Raw genomic sequence first — 16,281 nt, 5'->3', positions numbered from 1 at the left:
CGAGGTGGTTAACGTCCTTACCCCTACTTATTACAGCTTGACAAAGGGAACACACGGCTTGACACCTGTTGTCCGCATTTCTGGTGAAATACCTCCACACCGAAGAGCTGATTTTTTTGGTATTTTCACCTGGCATGTCAACGGCCATATTCCTCCCACGGACAACAGGTGTCTCCCCGGGTGCCTGACTTAAACAAACCACCTCACCATCAGAATCCTCCTGGTCAATTTCCTCCCCAGCGCCAGCAACACCCATATCCTCCTCATCCTGGTGTACTTCAACACTGACATCTTCAATCTGACTATCAGGAACTGGACTGCGGGTGCTCCTTCCAGCACTTGCAGGGGGCGTGCAAATGGTGGAAGGCGCATGCTCTTCACGTCCAGTGTTGGGAAGGTCAGGCATCGCAACCGACACAATTGGACTCTCCTTGTGGATTTGGGATTTCGAAGAATGCACAGTTCTTTGCTGTGCTGCTTTTGCCAGCTTGAGTCTTTTCATTTTTCTAGCGAGAGGCTGAGTGCTTCCATCCTCATGTGAAGCTGAACCACTAGCCATGAACATAGGCCAGGGCCTCAGCCGTTCCTTGCCACTCCGTGTCGTAAATGGCATATTGGCAAGTTTACGCTTCTCCTCCGACAATTTTATTTTAGGTTTTGGAGTCCTTTTTTTTCTGATATTTGGTGTTTTGGATTTGACATGCTCTGTACTATGACATTGGGCATCGGCCTTGGCAGACGACGTTGCTGGCATTTCATCGTCTCGGCCATGACTAGTGGCAGCAGCTTCAGCACGAGGTGGAAGTGGATCTTGATCTTTCCCTAATTTTGGAACCTCAACATTTTTGTTCTCCATATTTTAATAGGCACAACTAAAAGGCACCTCAGGTAAACAATGGAGATGGATACTAGTATACAATTATGGACTGCCTGCCGAGTGCAGACACAGAGGTAGCCACAGCCGTGAACTACCGTACTGTACTGTGTCTGCTGCTAATATAGACTGGTTGATAAAGAGATGTCTATGTAACTATGTATGTATAAAGAAGAAAGAAAAAAAAACCACGGTTAGGTGGTATACAATTATGGACGGACTGCCTGCCGAGTGCAGACACAGAGGTAGCCACAGCCGTGAACTACCGTACTGTACTGTGTCTGCTGCTAATATAGACTGGTTGATAAAGAGATGTCTATGTAACTATGTATGTATAAAGAAGAAAGAAAAAAAAACCACGGTTAGGTGGTATACAATTATGGACGGACTGCCTGCCGAGTGCAGACACAGAGGTAGCCACAGCCGTGAACTACCGTACTGTACTGTGTCTGCTGCTAATATAGACTGGTTGATAAAGAGATAGTATACTCGTAACTAGTATGACTATAAAGAAAGAAAAAAAAACCACGGTTAGGTGGTATATACAATTATGGACGGGCTGCCGAGTGCCGACACAGAGGTAGCCACAGCCGTGAACTACCGCACTGTACTGTGTCTGCTGCTAATACATAGACTGGTTGATAAAGAGATAGTATACTCGTAACTAGTATGTATGTATAAAGAAAGAAAAAAAAACCACGGTTAGGTGGTATATACAATTATGGACGGGCTGCCGAGTGCCGACACAGAGGTAGCCACAGCCGTGAACTACCGCACTGTACTGTGTCTGCTGCTAATATAGACTGGTTGATAAAGAGATAGTATACTCGTAACTAGTATGACTATAAAGAAAGAAAAAAAAACCACGGTTAGGTGGTATATACAATTATGGACGGGCTGCCGAGTGCCGACACAGAGGTAGCCACAGCCGTGAACTACCGCACTGTACTGTGTCTGCTGCTAATATATAGACTGGTTGATAAAGAGATAGTATACTCGTAACTAGTATGTATGTATAAAGAAAGAAAAAAAAACCACGGTTAGGTGGTATATACAATTATGGACGGGCTGCCGAGTGCCGACACAGAGGTAGCCACAGCCGTGAACTACCGCACTGTACTGTGTCTGCTGCTAATATAGACTGGTTGATAAAGAGATAGTATACTCGTAACTAGTATGACTATAAAGAAAGAAAAAAAAACCACGGTTAGGTGGTATATACAATTATGGACGGGCTGCCGAGTGCCGACACAGAGGTAGCCACAGCCGTGAACTACCGCACTGTACTGTGTCTGCTGCTAATATATAGACTGGTTGATAAAGAGATAGTATACTCGTAACTAGTATGTATGTATAAAGAAAGAAAAAAAAACCACGGTTAGGTGGTATATACAATTATGGACGGGCTGCCGAGTGCCGACACAGAGGTAGCCACAGCCGTGAACTACCGCACTGTACTGTGTCTGCTGCTAATATATAGACTGGTTGATAAAGAGATAGTATACTCGTAACTAGTATGTATGTATAAAGAAAGAAAAAAAAACCACGGTTAGGTGGTATATACAATTATGGACGGGCTGCCGAGTGCCGACACAGAGGTAGCCACAGCCGTGAACTACCGCACTGTACTGTGTCTGCTGCTAATATAGACTGGTTGATAAAGAGATAGTATACTCGTAACTAGTATGTATGTATAAAGAAAGAAAAAAAAACCACGGTTAGGTGGTATATACAATTATGGACGGGCTGCCGAGTGCCGACACAGAGGTAGCCACAGCCGTGAACTACCGCACTGTACTGTGTCTGCTGCTAATATATAGACTGGTTGATAAAGAGATAGTATACTCGTAACTAGTATGTATGTATAAAGAAAGAAAAAAAAACCACGGTTAGGTGGTATATACAATTATGGACGGGCTGCCGAGTGCCGACACAGAGGTAGCCACAGCCGTGAACTACCGCACTGTACTGTGTCTGCTGCTAATATATAGACTGGTTGATAAAGAGATAGTATACTCGTAACTAGTATGTATGTATGTATAAAGAAAGAAAAAAAAAACACGGTTAGGTGGTATATACAATTATGGACGGGCTGCCGAGTGCCGACACAGAGGTAGCCACAGCCGTGAACTACCGCACTGTACTGTGTCTGCTGCTAATATAGACTGGTTGATAAAGAGATAGTATACTCGTAACTAGTATGTATGTATAAAGAAAGGAAAAAAAACCACGGTTAGGTGGTATATACAATTATGGACGGGCTGCCGAGTGCCGACACAGAGGTAGCCACAGCCGTGAACTACCGCACTGTACTGTGTCTGCTGCTAATATATAGACTGGTTGATAAAGAGATAGTATACTCGTAACTAGTATGTATGTATAAAGAAAGAAAAAAAAACCACGGTTAGGTGGTATATACAATTATGGACGGGCTGCCGAGCGCCGACACAGAGGTAGCCACAGCCGTGAACTACCGCACTGTACTGTGTCTGCTGCTAATATATAGACTGGTTGATAAAGAGATAGTATACTCATAACTAGTATGTATGTATAAAGAAAGAAAAAAAAACCACGGTTAGGTGGTATATACAATTATGGACGGGCTGCCGAGTGCCGACACAGAGGTAGCCACAGCCGTGAACTACCGCACTGTACTGTGTCTGCTGCTAATATAGACTGGTTGATAAAGAGATAGTATACTCGTAACTAGTATGACTATAAAGAAAGAAAAAAAAACCACGGTTAGGTGGTATATACAATTATGGACGGGCTGCCGAGTGCCGACACAGAGGTAGCCACAGCCGTGAACTACCGCACTGTACTGTGTCTGCTGCTAATATATAGACTGGTTGATAAAGAGATAGTATACTCGTAACTAGTATGTATGTATAAAGAAAGAAAAAAAAAACCACGGTTAGGTGGTATATACAATTATGGACGGGCTGCCGAGTGCCGACACAGAGGTAGCCACAGCCGTGAACTACCGCACTGTACTGTGTCTGCTGCTAATATAGACTGGTTGATAAAGAGATAGTATACTCGTAACTAGTATGTATGTATAAAGAAAGAAAAAAAAAACCACGGTTAGGTGGTATATACAATTATGGACGGGCTGCCGAGTGCCGACACAGAGGTAGCCACAGCCGTGAACTACCGCACTGTACTGTGTCTGCTGCTAATATAGACTGGTTGATAAAGAGATAGTATACTCGTAACTAGTATGACTATAAAGAAAGAAAAAAAAACCACGGTTAGGTGGTATATACAATTATGGACGGGCTGCCGAGTGCCGACACAGAGGTAGCCACAGCCGTGAACTACCGCACTGTACTGTGTCTGCTGCTAATATAGACTGGTTGATAAAGAGATAGTATACTACTAATATTATATATACTGGTGGTCAGGTCACTGGTCACTAGTCACACTGGCAGTGGCACTCCTGCAGCAAAAGTGTGCACTGTTTAATTTTAATATAATATTATGTACTCCTGGCTCCTGCTATAACCTATAACTGGCACTGCAGTGCTCCCCAGTCTCCCCCACAATTATAAGCTGTGTGAGCTGAGCACAGTCAGATATATATATACATTGATGCAGCACACTGGGCTGAGCAGTGCACACAGATATGGTATGTGACTGAGTCACTGTGTGTATCGTTTTTTTCAGGCAGAGAACGGATATATTAAATAAAACAAACAACTGCACTGTCTGGTGGTCACTGTGGTCGTCAGTCACTAAACTCTGCACTCTCTTCTACAGTATCACAGCCTCAGGTCAATCTCTCTCTCTCTCTCTCAACCCTAATCTAAATGGAGAGGACGCCAGCCACGTCCTCTCCCTATCAATCTCAATGCACGTGTGAAAATGGCGGCGACGCGCGGCTCCTTATATAGAATCCGAGTCTCGCGAGAATCCGACAGCGTCATGATGACGTTCGGGCGCGCTCGGGTTAACCGAGCAAGGCGGGAAGATCCGAGTCGCTCGGATCCGTGTAAAAAATCATGAAGTTCGGGCGGGTTCGGATTCCGAGGAACCGAACCCGCTCATCTCTATTATATACCCATAAATAAGTCTTGTGTTTTTATTTTAGATAAGTTTTAATATGTATAAATGTAGGGTGATATCAGCGGATAGAGTACAGATAGATTACACATGATTTCACTTTCATTTTGTTTTTATGGAAACTTCTATGTATGATTAAATTAAGTGGAAGAGACTTTTTATTGCACTAATGAAAGGGAATGAGTTGCATAAAGATGCCATTATTTATAAGGTGGAAAGCATTGTGGCATCAAGTGATGCAGTATTCGCCAGTATATCCTGCATTCCGTAAGAGTGCAGTGCAGAGTAAAATGGCACTTTATGAAGTAGCAACAGTTTGCCCAGGCCTTCTGGCTGAGGTGGTGAAAGTTGCAAAGAACAGAGCACTGCAAAAACAAGATTTCATTTTATCAAGTGGGATTATTAAAATGGGGTAAGGAAGTGGAAAGGGCTTCATATTATTAACTCCTTATTTTGTAGAATGATACATAGCTGCCCTCTCCACGCCAAAAATGCACAAACTCACAGCTGGCAGAGATTGGGTCCCATACTTTTAAGTGTATGCATTTTGCTTTTGCCAAAAATTGTTTTTCTAGTCACCGTAAAATTGTATTTTAAACCCACAAAAGTGGTGGATGAAATAAATGATAGATGTCTCCTGGCTTTCTGAAATTAGCTGAAGCCATGAATGAGACTAAGCCAAGCAGTATTTTAGGCAAACAGAAAAGTTTTAGACAGTGAAAGGAGTTGAACTAAAGTAACAGGAGCTTGGACTTCGATAACACTTTTGCACAATGTTTTTCTTTGTCCCAACAAACCTACAGAACCTTTTGTTTGTGGCAGTATCTCTAAGTATAGGGGAATAGGCGTGCACCTTACAGTGTATTGGGTAGAGCGTATTGGTGCGCAGCTAGTGTACTTTGAAGTTCCAATATATAGGTCGTGGGTCAATAGGTCAACATGCATTAGATCAACAGGTATGTACATAAAGTCAACAGGTACAAAAGGCCGACATGGTAGTGCTTGACACCATTTTTCATATTTTTTTCATGTTTAGCTTAAGTTTTGCTTAATTTACTATCCACGTGGACTATGACTGGCAATAGCAACCTACCGCTGTGCTCGCCACCTTTCCTGTAGCATAGCGAGCAAAGCGAGCCCACGAGGGTACACATTTCCACTGATTGTGCTTAGATGAGGTTATACATACAAAATGACATCCAAAAAACCTAAAAAAAAAGAAAAAAACTTGTGCAGACTTTTTATTTTGTTGACCATTGTCATATTGACCTTTTGACCCTGTCAACCTAATGCATGACGACCATATGGAGTCAACCTAATGACTGTCTATCTAGTCAGTGCACAGTAGATTTTCTATACTACGCCCTGCACTTTGTAAAGGAGATCCACGCTATGCTATAAGTAATTCCACAATAATATTATGGGGTGTATTCAATGTTTGTTGGATCCTTTCCGACAGAAAGGATCCGACAATGCAGTATTCAATTTTGCGGCCAAATCCGACAGGATTTGGCCATTCTCGACAATGTCAATTCAACTTTTTTAAAGTCGAATTGACATTGGGGGTCATTCCGAGTTGTTCGCTCGTTGCCGATTTTCGCTATACTGCGATTAGTCGCTTACTGCGCATGCGCAAGGTTCGCAGAGCGCATGCGCTTAGTTATTTTACTCAAAAGTTAGGTATTTTACTCACGGCATAACAAAGCTTTTTCATCTTTCTGGTGATCGTAGTATGATTGACAGGAAGTGGGTGTTTCTGGGCGGAAACTGGCCGTTTTCTGGGAGTGTGCGAAAAAACGCTGGCGTTTCTGGGAAAAACGCGGAAGTGTTTGAAGAAACGGGGGAGTGTCTGGGCGAACGCTGGGTGTGTTTGTGACGTCAAACCAGGAACGAAACTGACTGAACTGATCGCAATGTAGGAGTAAGTCTGGAGCTACTCAGAAACTGCTAAGAAATTTCTATTCGCAATTCTGCTAATCTTTCGTTCACAATTCTGCTAAGCTAAGATACACTCCCAGAGGGCGGCGGCTTAGCGTGTGCAATGCTGCTAAAAGCAGCTAGCGAGCGAACAACTCGGAATGAGGGCCATTGTCGGAAACGGGACTAAAACCTGTCGGATTTGGCCACGAATCCGACAATACGCATGGATCCATGGCTTATCCGCCGATCCACGTGTTTTCCGACAAGTCGGAATTGCCGACCTGTCGGATAAACGGCAGCCGAATTGAATAGGTCGGAACACCTTCTGACCTAAAAAAGTCGGCACCTGGTGTCTTTCAGACTTGAATTGAATACCCCCTTATGTTGCTTACAGTTTTGTTATGTGTATCACTGTGTCCTTTCTCATTCTCACGTGCAGGTGGAGCAGTGGAGTCATAATGTACACCCTCTTAGCTGGATCCCCACCATTTTGGCACAGGAAACAGATGTTGATGTTACGGATGATTATGAATGGAGACTACCACTTTGGTTCTCCAGAATGGGATGATCGGTCGGACACTATTAAAGACTTGGTACTACTCAAGTTTGATCCCTCACTTTGCGTCTTAAATTTGTGCCTGTACAAACCATGTTGCAATGAGAGGGGAGTAAATGCAATATTTGTATGCATGCAGGGAAAAATTGTAGCAACTTTATTGTCAACTGTGCTTTAGGACTGTACTAGAACCAGTGGGCCTCCACATTCCTTCTCAAATAATCTGACACACATTTCAAATGTGCCCCTTTTCCCCTGTAGTGGAACATAGGGCCTAATTCAGATCTGATCTCAGCAGCAAATTTGTTAGCTATGAGCAAACCATGGCCCTCATTCCGAGTTGTTCGCTCGCAAGCTGCTTTTAGCAGCTTTGCACACGCTAAGCCGCCGCCTACTGGGAGTGAATCTTAGCATAGTAAAATTGCGAACGAAAGATTCTCAAAATTGCGATTACACACCTCTTAGCAGTTTCTGAGTAGCTTCAAACTTACTCGACATCTGCGATCAGTTCAGTGCTTGTCGTTCCTGGTTTGACGTCACAAACACACCCAGCGTTCGCCCAGACACTCCTCCGTTTCTCCAGCCACTCCCGCGTTTTTCCCAGAAACGGTAGCGTTTTTTCGCACACACCCATAAAACGGCCAGTTTCCGCCCAGAAACACCCACTTCCTGTCAATCACACTCCGATCAGCAGAACGAAGAAAAAACCTCGTAATGCCGTGAGTAAAATACCTAACTGCATAGCAAATTTACTTGGCGCAGTCGCACTGCGGACATTGCGCATGCGCAATCGCGACTAATCGCTCCGTTGCGAGAAAAAAATAACGAGCGAACAACTCGGAATGACCCCCCATGTGCACTGCAGGGGGGGAGAAAGTTAGTGTGGTGTGTTCAAACTGAAATCTAAATTGCAGTGTAAAAATAAAGCAGTCAGTATTTACCCTGCACAGAAACAATATAACCCACCCAAATCTAACTCTCTCTGCAAATGTTATATCTGCCTCCCTTGCAGTGCAACATGGTTTTGCCCATTAGCTTACAAATATTGCTGCGATCAGATCTGAATTAGGCCCATTGTTTTACCAAGGTGCAACATTGCACTTACGCTGGATTTACTCTTATTTCTAAATGAGGCCCTATGTTTTTTTAAATTATTATTCTTATATTAGTATTAGAAAGAAGACCGTAAACCTACCATCTTCTCTCTACAGATTGCACGGCTATTAGTGGTGAATCCTGAGAGACGCCTGACAGTAGATGAGGCACTAGCTCACCCCTTTTTCCAGCAGTATGCAGTAGAAGAGGTGCGCCATTTTAGTCCATACAGAAAGTTTAAGGTAAATAATTCTCTTTCATACAGACATTTTTCAAGTGCATATGGATAATTACATAATTTATTTAAGATATAAGCTAAAGCCAAGCATACGTAATGCAATTATTGGCCCGAATCTCAGATTAGCGGCGGATTGGGTCAATAATCATATAGTGCAGAGTTCTCTGAACTCTGCCATTACAGTCCAGATTTTAAGGATATCCATGGTTAAGTCCAGATAGTTAAATCAAATTAAACTGAGGTGCTAATTAAGGGGGTCATTCCGAGTTGATCGTAGCTGTGCTAAACGTTACGATCATCTTCCCTGACATGCGGGGGTATGCCCAGCATAGGGCTAGTCCACACCGCATGTCAGTCGCCCTCCCCCGCACAAATACAAAAGCATCGCACAGCATGGATGCTTTTGTATTTGTGGAGTAACTCCCGGCCAGCGCAGCTCCTGCGGCTGGTCGGGAGTTGATCGTCACTGGCCGCAGCAGCTGCGTGAGACGCCACGCAGCCGCTGCGGGCCGCCCTCCCAACGGTCCGGCTACGCCCCTCCCCCCAACGGCCCCGGCCACGCACCCCCTAAACGGCGAATTAACGCTGCCATCCAGCCCCCTCCCGCCCTGCGACCGCCTCTGCCTGATTGACACTACTGAACGACGGGCGATGCGCCGGCGCCTCATGCGCAATTCTGACCCGATCACTGCGCTGCGATAAACTGCAGCGAGCGATCGGGTCAGAATGACCCTCTAAGTCACCTTTGCTCAAGCATGGATATCCTAAAAACTGTGTCGGTAATGGCAGGGTAAGACAAAACTTTTAATATGCCTGACTGATCCTCTGATCATTGGTAGGCCGCATTGGGCAGTGTATGTGGTGACCCTTGCCGAGTGACTGACATTTGCCATGTTCCTACTGGGAGGTACACAGACACACATTTTATCTTACAATGCATGCCCAGCATAAGGGTATGCAGTCAGCATTTCAGACTGTGTCATCATCATGCTGTTGACATTCTGAATGTCAACATAATATACCATACCCAAACAAAGATAAATCTAGGGCATTAATAAATATTAAAGTTTAGATTATTGAGGGGGGGGGGGCAGCCCTAAACTGGTACCATGTGCATTTTCAGGTGTATTAGTACATGTATTCACATCCCCCTTTTACAGGGGTGTTAGCCGAGAGTTCACTGTGCTTGGCAGAGAATTGAGCACGCTTACGCAGAAAGAGGCACAGTGCAGATCTGTGCTTTGTGCAGTTTCTGCATGAACCAAAGTGAATAAAGCAGCTTCTTTCATCTGTAAAATATATTGGTCTATTCATGAAACAATGAAAAGAGTGGAGAACGGAGCCAGTTGAGAAGTTGCCCATGGCAACCAACCAGCTGCTCTGTATAATTTTATAGTATGCAAATTATAAATGTTACGTCAATGCTGATTGGTTGCCTTGGCCAACTTCTCCACACTTTTAACTGCTTCATGAATAGACCCCATTGTATATTGTTACTTCAAACTTACTGTATACCAGTAAAGGTGGGTACACACTGATAGATATATCTGCAGATCAATTGATCGGCAGATATATCTATGGACGCATCGGGGAGTGTGTTGAGCATACACACTGCCCGATCCGTCGGGGACTGACGTCATGAACTGGGCAGGCGTGTACACACGCCCACCCAGTTCAGCTGTCAATCACCACCGGCCGCCGCAGCATGTGTACAGGCGGCCGGCTGGTCACCCGTACACACAGTGATGTGCCAATATATCGGTAGATATATTGGCCGTCGGCTGTGCTGCGGGGCCGACGCGATATGTCTGTAAACGACGGAGTTCACAGACATATCGCCCGTACACACTGGCCGACGGACCCGCAATATATCGGCCGTTCAATAGAATATATCGGCCAGTGTGTACCCACCTTAAGTCATAGTTGCTAAGTTTATTTAACCTAATGAGTAAACAACATTTTTGACTAAAGTAGTTGATACATTAAGAGAATGGTTACATGAGTAAAACTATATGCCGTTACAGGTGGTTTGCTTAACAGTTCTGGCCTCCGTCCGTATTTATCACTACTACCGTCGAGTGAAACCAATTACCAAGGAGATTGTTGTAAGGGACCCATATGCAATTAAGCCTATTCGGAAGATGATTGATGCCTGTGCATTCAGGATCTATGGACACTGGGTGAAGAAAGGAGAACAGCAGAACAGAGCTGCTTTGTTTGAAAACACTGCAAAAGCCATCTTGCTCTCCCTGGCTGCAGAGTCCAGGACATCATAACGTGCTGCTTCTGGAGGAAATAAACTTGCCAGCACAACAGTACTCACGCAGAGACTACATTTTCAATACAAATAAATATATGTGTGTATGTAAATATATTTATGCACTGTTTATGCAATACAACTTATCAAAAACACAGCCTACTTTATTTTTTTATGTGTCATTTTGCAAACTTCAGGGGCTAAATTTACCAAGCAGTGGGATCTTAAAACAGCGGGGTTCTGCAAAGACTGCCATTAAAGCACGCCTGAGTATAGAACTTGATTGCCAAAGCAACATCGATGTTTTAGACCATGGAAAGAACAGAATAGAATCCCCAGATTTACCAAGATAAAACCAGCCCAAAAACTGACTAGCCTCGGAGAGGTGTGATTGCAGAAACAGCAGGTAAATGAATTGAGTTTGACAGGCAAGATTGAATGACAGATATCTCATCCATTTGGGCTAAGGAGAAATATTATGTCTTTCACAAGGCATGACTGGACTTTAACAGGAATACACAAACAAAATATAAAGCATAAAAAAATAAAACACAAACACAAAGAATACATGCTCACACACACAGAAAAAAACACACATAGGATTTTAAAATTACAACTATAAAGAAAAACCCTCAAATAGACAATATACAGAACAAGAAACAAGACACCACAATCAGTAATCAGTTGTCTTTCTCCTACTACTTTCCTATAACCTTTTTCACTTACACTCCTCACAAACCCACAATGTGAAAGTAGCCAGCTGTCTGTTTCCAGGGTGTGGCATATTTTGTCGACATGAGAATGCTGTCATGATTGTAATGTAAACATGCTTGGCATGTCAACGTTGACCACGTCAACATTTATCATTATCATTGACACTAATGAAATGTTAACAAACCATTCCTGGTGGTCTGGTGGTGACCTATGCATCCAATGTGTCTTCCAAGTCCGGCAATCAGGCGATAATGACTTCAGGTGCAGTGGCGCTTTCATCAGGGGGAAATATCACCAATTCTAACCCCTGACCCTCCCCCTACTGCCTGTCCCTAACTTTCCCTCCTGTAACCTACCCCTAACCCTCTGCTGCCGGTCCATGCAGATGGTTTACATTCTGCACATGCTGACATGCTCACTGTCAATATTTTAACATTGTCAACATAGCCATCAACATTGTAAATGTTGACATTATGATGACATCCTGTTTCTATTATGTCAGTGGAATGGTAGCACAAGTAAACGATTACAGTGGTCTGTTTATATGATGTCATTTCAATGTTGTTTCTATAAAAGCACCATTAAATGCATCTGAACAAAATAAATAGAAACTGCTGTCATATAGAACACGCCATGGTGGGTTGTCTTTTATTATACGACAGGGAATTATGTTTTAGACATCCAAATAAACCTTTTGCAAATGCTAGTAGTTAGACATGACACTAAACCGCTGCTTAGTAAATGCAACCCCAGGTGTGATAAACACTGGAGTCAAATGACAAGCTTTTTAGAGGCAATAAGTAATGGGGGTTACTCACGGAGCAATCGCTGCTTAAAATCTAAGCAATCTGACTAGATTGCTTAGATTGTAAGCAGCGATCACTCCGTGTGTACCCCTCACACCGATAGCGATGCGCAGCAGGTCAATCTAGCAGGTCGCTCACTTCACCCGCTGGGTAAAATGAGCCCCCCCCGCACGCTCAGCACACATCTCTCCCCAAATTGGCCCGTGAATACATCACTTAACATGTGTATGGATATTGATAAAGCTAAATATTTATCGTATATAAAACACTTTAAGAGGTCTGAGAACACTGTACGCTATCTACGTAAGAAGTACCGTAAGGGTACGCAAGTTGCGTAACGATCGCTCAACCGTAGTCGAGACGCTCAAGCGTCACGTTCGCTTACGGCCCAGAGATCACAGGCAGGCACGCTATTGGCTGCCGACTAACGTAATGATTCGCTATAGCGTAGCGGACGCTCGGGACCACGAGGAGATCACCAGCGGTGCAGACGCTTATAACGTTAAACCTTTATATCTATACCTTTAACAACGAAATATACAGTAAACCTTAGTGTGGTGACAGAGTGTAAGTGCAACCTGGTGTAACCTGATTAACTACAAAGCTGCTTGAGCGTCACCGACGCTCAGGGAATACTTAACACTATAAGAAATACACAGATACCTGGGCTTAGGGTCCAAAACCTATTATATGTATTATGACTATTATACTTGCAAAAGAATCACAGTACAAAGCATACACTACAATATAACATAGACTAACTAACCAGATAACTACACAGGAAATACAATACAATACAATTAAGGGAAAAATACGGGAGAAATAGAAGAGAGAGAGAGAGAGAGAAATGGCTCACAATAACATCAAGACAATATGATTGCGGAGAAACACTTACGCACAAGGGGAAACGATCGCATGCGCCTCGATATCCAGCTCCCGATTATCAGCAATGAGAACCGTTGAAGAGAGTAAGCTGGATACGGTCGGCCTGCCTATTTATGCCCCACACACAATACAATTCAATGGTCCCTACAATCTCATTGTTCATTGGACACAGGAATTCGGCTTCGCATTATAACAAAAGGTCATAGGTTGATTCATACAGGTGGGCTGTGACTGTTTCCAACTGTCCAGGTGGGTGGGATACTGGGTTTCCCGCCGCATGACTAAGTAAGAACAAATAATAGTAAATGGACATAAACTTCTTATGTCCATAACTATTCGCATGAGCGATTAATCCGCTCCAAACCAACACCGGAATATTGCTATTTAAATACTCTTCCGATGGGTACCAAACACCACTGTATGACCCCTGTTAGACCCTTCGTACAATACAAAGAGGGATCTCTCTGTTCAGGAACATGCTATATTAACTAAACTTTCAGAATCTATCAAAGGGACCATGATCTACAAAATACATTATTACTGAAAATATGTAACGATTGAGTCGCACGCTACGATCACATAAACTCTACCGTAAATACGCATACCGTGCGCCTGCGGGTGCCCGCGACTGTGAGTATGCGCACGCACGGGAGAGCGCACGCATGCGCAGCGCGGACCAGAATGAGGTGCAAATATGGCAGTGTGTATAGAGATATTTTTCTGACTTTGACAGTCCACCCTTTGGCAGTCAATAATAACTGCCACCTTCTAAAACATTTCAAAAGAGAAAAATATATGTCAGGGGTTAATACATTTACATGGTTGGGTAGGGGAGGAGAGGAGAAGGTAGGAAAAGGGTATGACCTAGTGAGATAGCAGAAGCATGTGTGTATGAATCCGTGCTTGGGGGTCATGTATCATCGTGCCGTACGTGTTTTAAATCAAGCTTCGAGGTATTGCGAAGTATACATTTGAATTCCTTCTTATCCCGTGGTACGGGTCTGTGGATGGGCTGTCAAACTTTACCGAGCTCTTTTCGGCTTTGGTTGTAACAAAATGGGGGAGCACATTTTAGTTGATGATACATGAATGGGGGAGATATATGATTGCTGATATCTGTGCCTGTATTCCCTATCGACTATGTGTGTCATTACCTGAGGGTTGTAGAAATGAAGAAAAGACATAATTACGGTAAATGCGGTGGTATTCTATGTCAGGTAAATGTACATTCGTCGATTGAGGTCTTGTTTGGTGTCTGTTGAATGCAGTCTTCTTTGTGCTTTTGCCCATAAGGTGCGAGCAAAAGCTGTCAATGTCCATAGATTTACAAAAGTGTTGGGCTAGCGTAATTTTAAAATTTCTAGGGAAACTGGGGATCCATGGCATAGTTCATCAAAAATCTGTGTATCAGGTTGTCAAAACTTCTTCTTTAATCCCTCTGTTGTCTGTATATCGGCTCATCAAATTCCTCGTCCAAGTGGGTCTTTTTACCTTGGAGAAAACGGAAAAACAGGTGAAAGAAACGGACCGTATAATCGCATTTTCATTACATCATTGTTTCTACATTTGGGTCATAAATCAAATCCATTGGAATTACAGTTTCCTCACTCCTCAAACTCATTACCCTTGTACGTGTTTGCACTTCATTAAAGCCTGACCGCATCTAAATATCAATCCAATCGATATGACAACACCTAAGATACATAGGAGAAACTTCGCAACATCCATTATGACTCCTTGAGCCCAGTCTCCTAAACCAGAAAACCAATTTCGCGGGTTCAACCATGACACCCAACCAGTCAGCTCATTACCTACAGCAGCAAGAGTGAGATTGTGTCTCCTGCGAAATTCCCACTTCAATTGGAGAATATCGTCCATCTTTTGGTCTATGACCTCGACCGGATCCTCGGTGCTATTCGTAATATATGTGCAACATTTCACGCCGTATTGTGTTGCCAGTGTGACACAATATCCGCCTGTCACTGCTGTGAGGTAATTAAGAACCATTCTATGCTGTACCAGTTCTGTTTTATAAGCTTGAAGTTCCCTTCCAGTATATCTAAACGTGTCATCATACATTTCAGTGATATTATCTAACAAATTTGCGAGCGCCGATATGTATTTATAATTCAGCACTCCTCTAGCGGTGCGGGTGAAATCTAACGCGATTAAGAATTGAATCCCGGTGGATTCACTTATCAGATCAGAGGCCGGATGCTCTGTCTTCTCTATCAGGTGCCTTTTAACAACGTGCTCGTAATGGGTGTGAGTATAAGGAGCTTGGGCACCACGGTGTATGTCTTTCATTTTGTCATGTGATACAGTCATTACTTCAGGCAGTACTTTTCCAATATAACACAATCCTTCAGAGTTTGGGGCAAGCCACTTGTACGCCTTTCTCCCGCATATGAAATATGCATCATCGGGGAGAACATATGGGACGGAGTAGGACATAACCATATTACACACTTTCCATGTGAAATCTCCTGACCCTAATTCTTCCATCTGCTTAGTACACGTATCAGGTTGTACGATATGTGCACAGTATCCTGGTGATACTTCTCCAACTCTCGTAATCCTATTTCCTAAGGTGTACCTATACCGGAAAGATTTTCCTCTACTGGCTATGTGGCGTACAAGCTCTGTATCTGTAGGCATTCTATCTGCTCTATGCGAAAAGGTCATGGTGTGGTTACTCCATGACACTTCCCAATTTCCCGGCTTTCGGGGATTGGAGATGTTGAAACATAATAGGGACCTATCCACATGGTATTGGTGGAGCTTCAAACTAGGAGGACTGGAGATATTAAACCTTCTGTCCACCGGTCTCCCACCACTTAACTCAAGTACCTCCCCTATCGTTAAAGGAAATGG

General features: G+C 43.5%; 1 protein-coding gene across 3 annotated transcripts in view; it reads left to right on the top strand.

Moving 5' to 3' along the window:
• PHKG1 (phosphorylase kinase catalytic subunit gamma 1) overlaps positions 1 to 11,157 on the top strand; it is a 138,949-nt gene extending 127,792 nt beyond the window's left edge. For all 3 annotated transcript variants that reach the window (XM_063953772.1, XM_063953773.1, XM_063953774.1), the window contains exons 8-10: positions 7,296 to 7,449; positions 8,624 to 8,749; positions 10,770 to 11,157. In XM_063953772.1, coding sequence (XP_063809842.1) covers positions 7,296 to 7,449; positions 8,624 to 8,749; positions 10,770 to 11,021 — 532 coding nt within the window. In that variant the 3' untranslated portion in view covers positions 11,022 to 11,157. The remainder of the gene's footprint in view (positions 1 to 7,295; positions 7,450 to 8,623; positions 8,750 to 10,769) is intronic.
• The last annotated feature ends 5,124 nt before the right edge of the window (positions 11,158 to 16,281 follow it).

This window comes from Pseudophryne corroboree, chromosome 2 (assembly GCF_028390025.1).
Source record: "Pseudophryne corroboree isolate aPseCor3 chromosome 2, aPseCor3.hap2, whole genome shotgun sequence".
Taxonomy (NCBI): Eukaryota; Metazoa; Chordata; class Amphibia; order Anura; family Myobatrachidae; genus Pseudophryne; species Pseudophryne corroboree.
The sequence above is the reverse complement of the archived record's forward strand: the minus strand, read 5'-3'. Positions and strand labels throughout refer to the sequence as shown.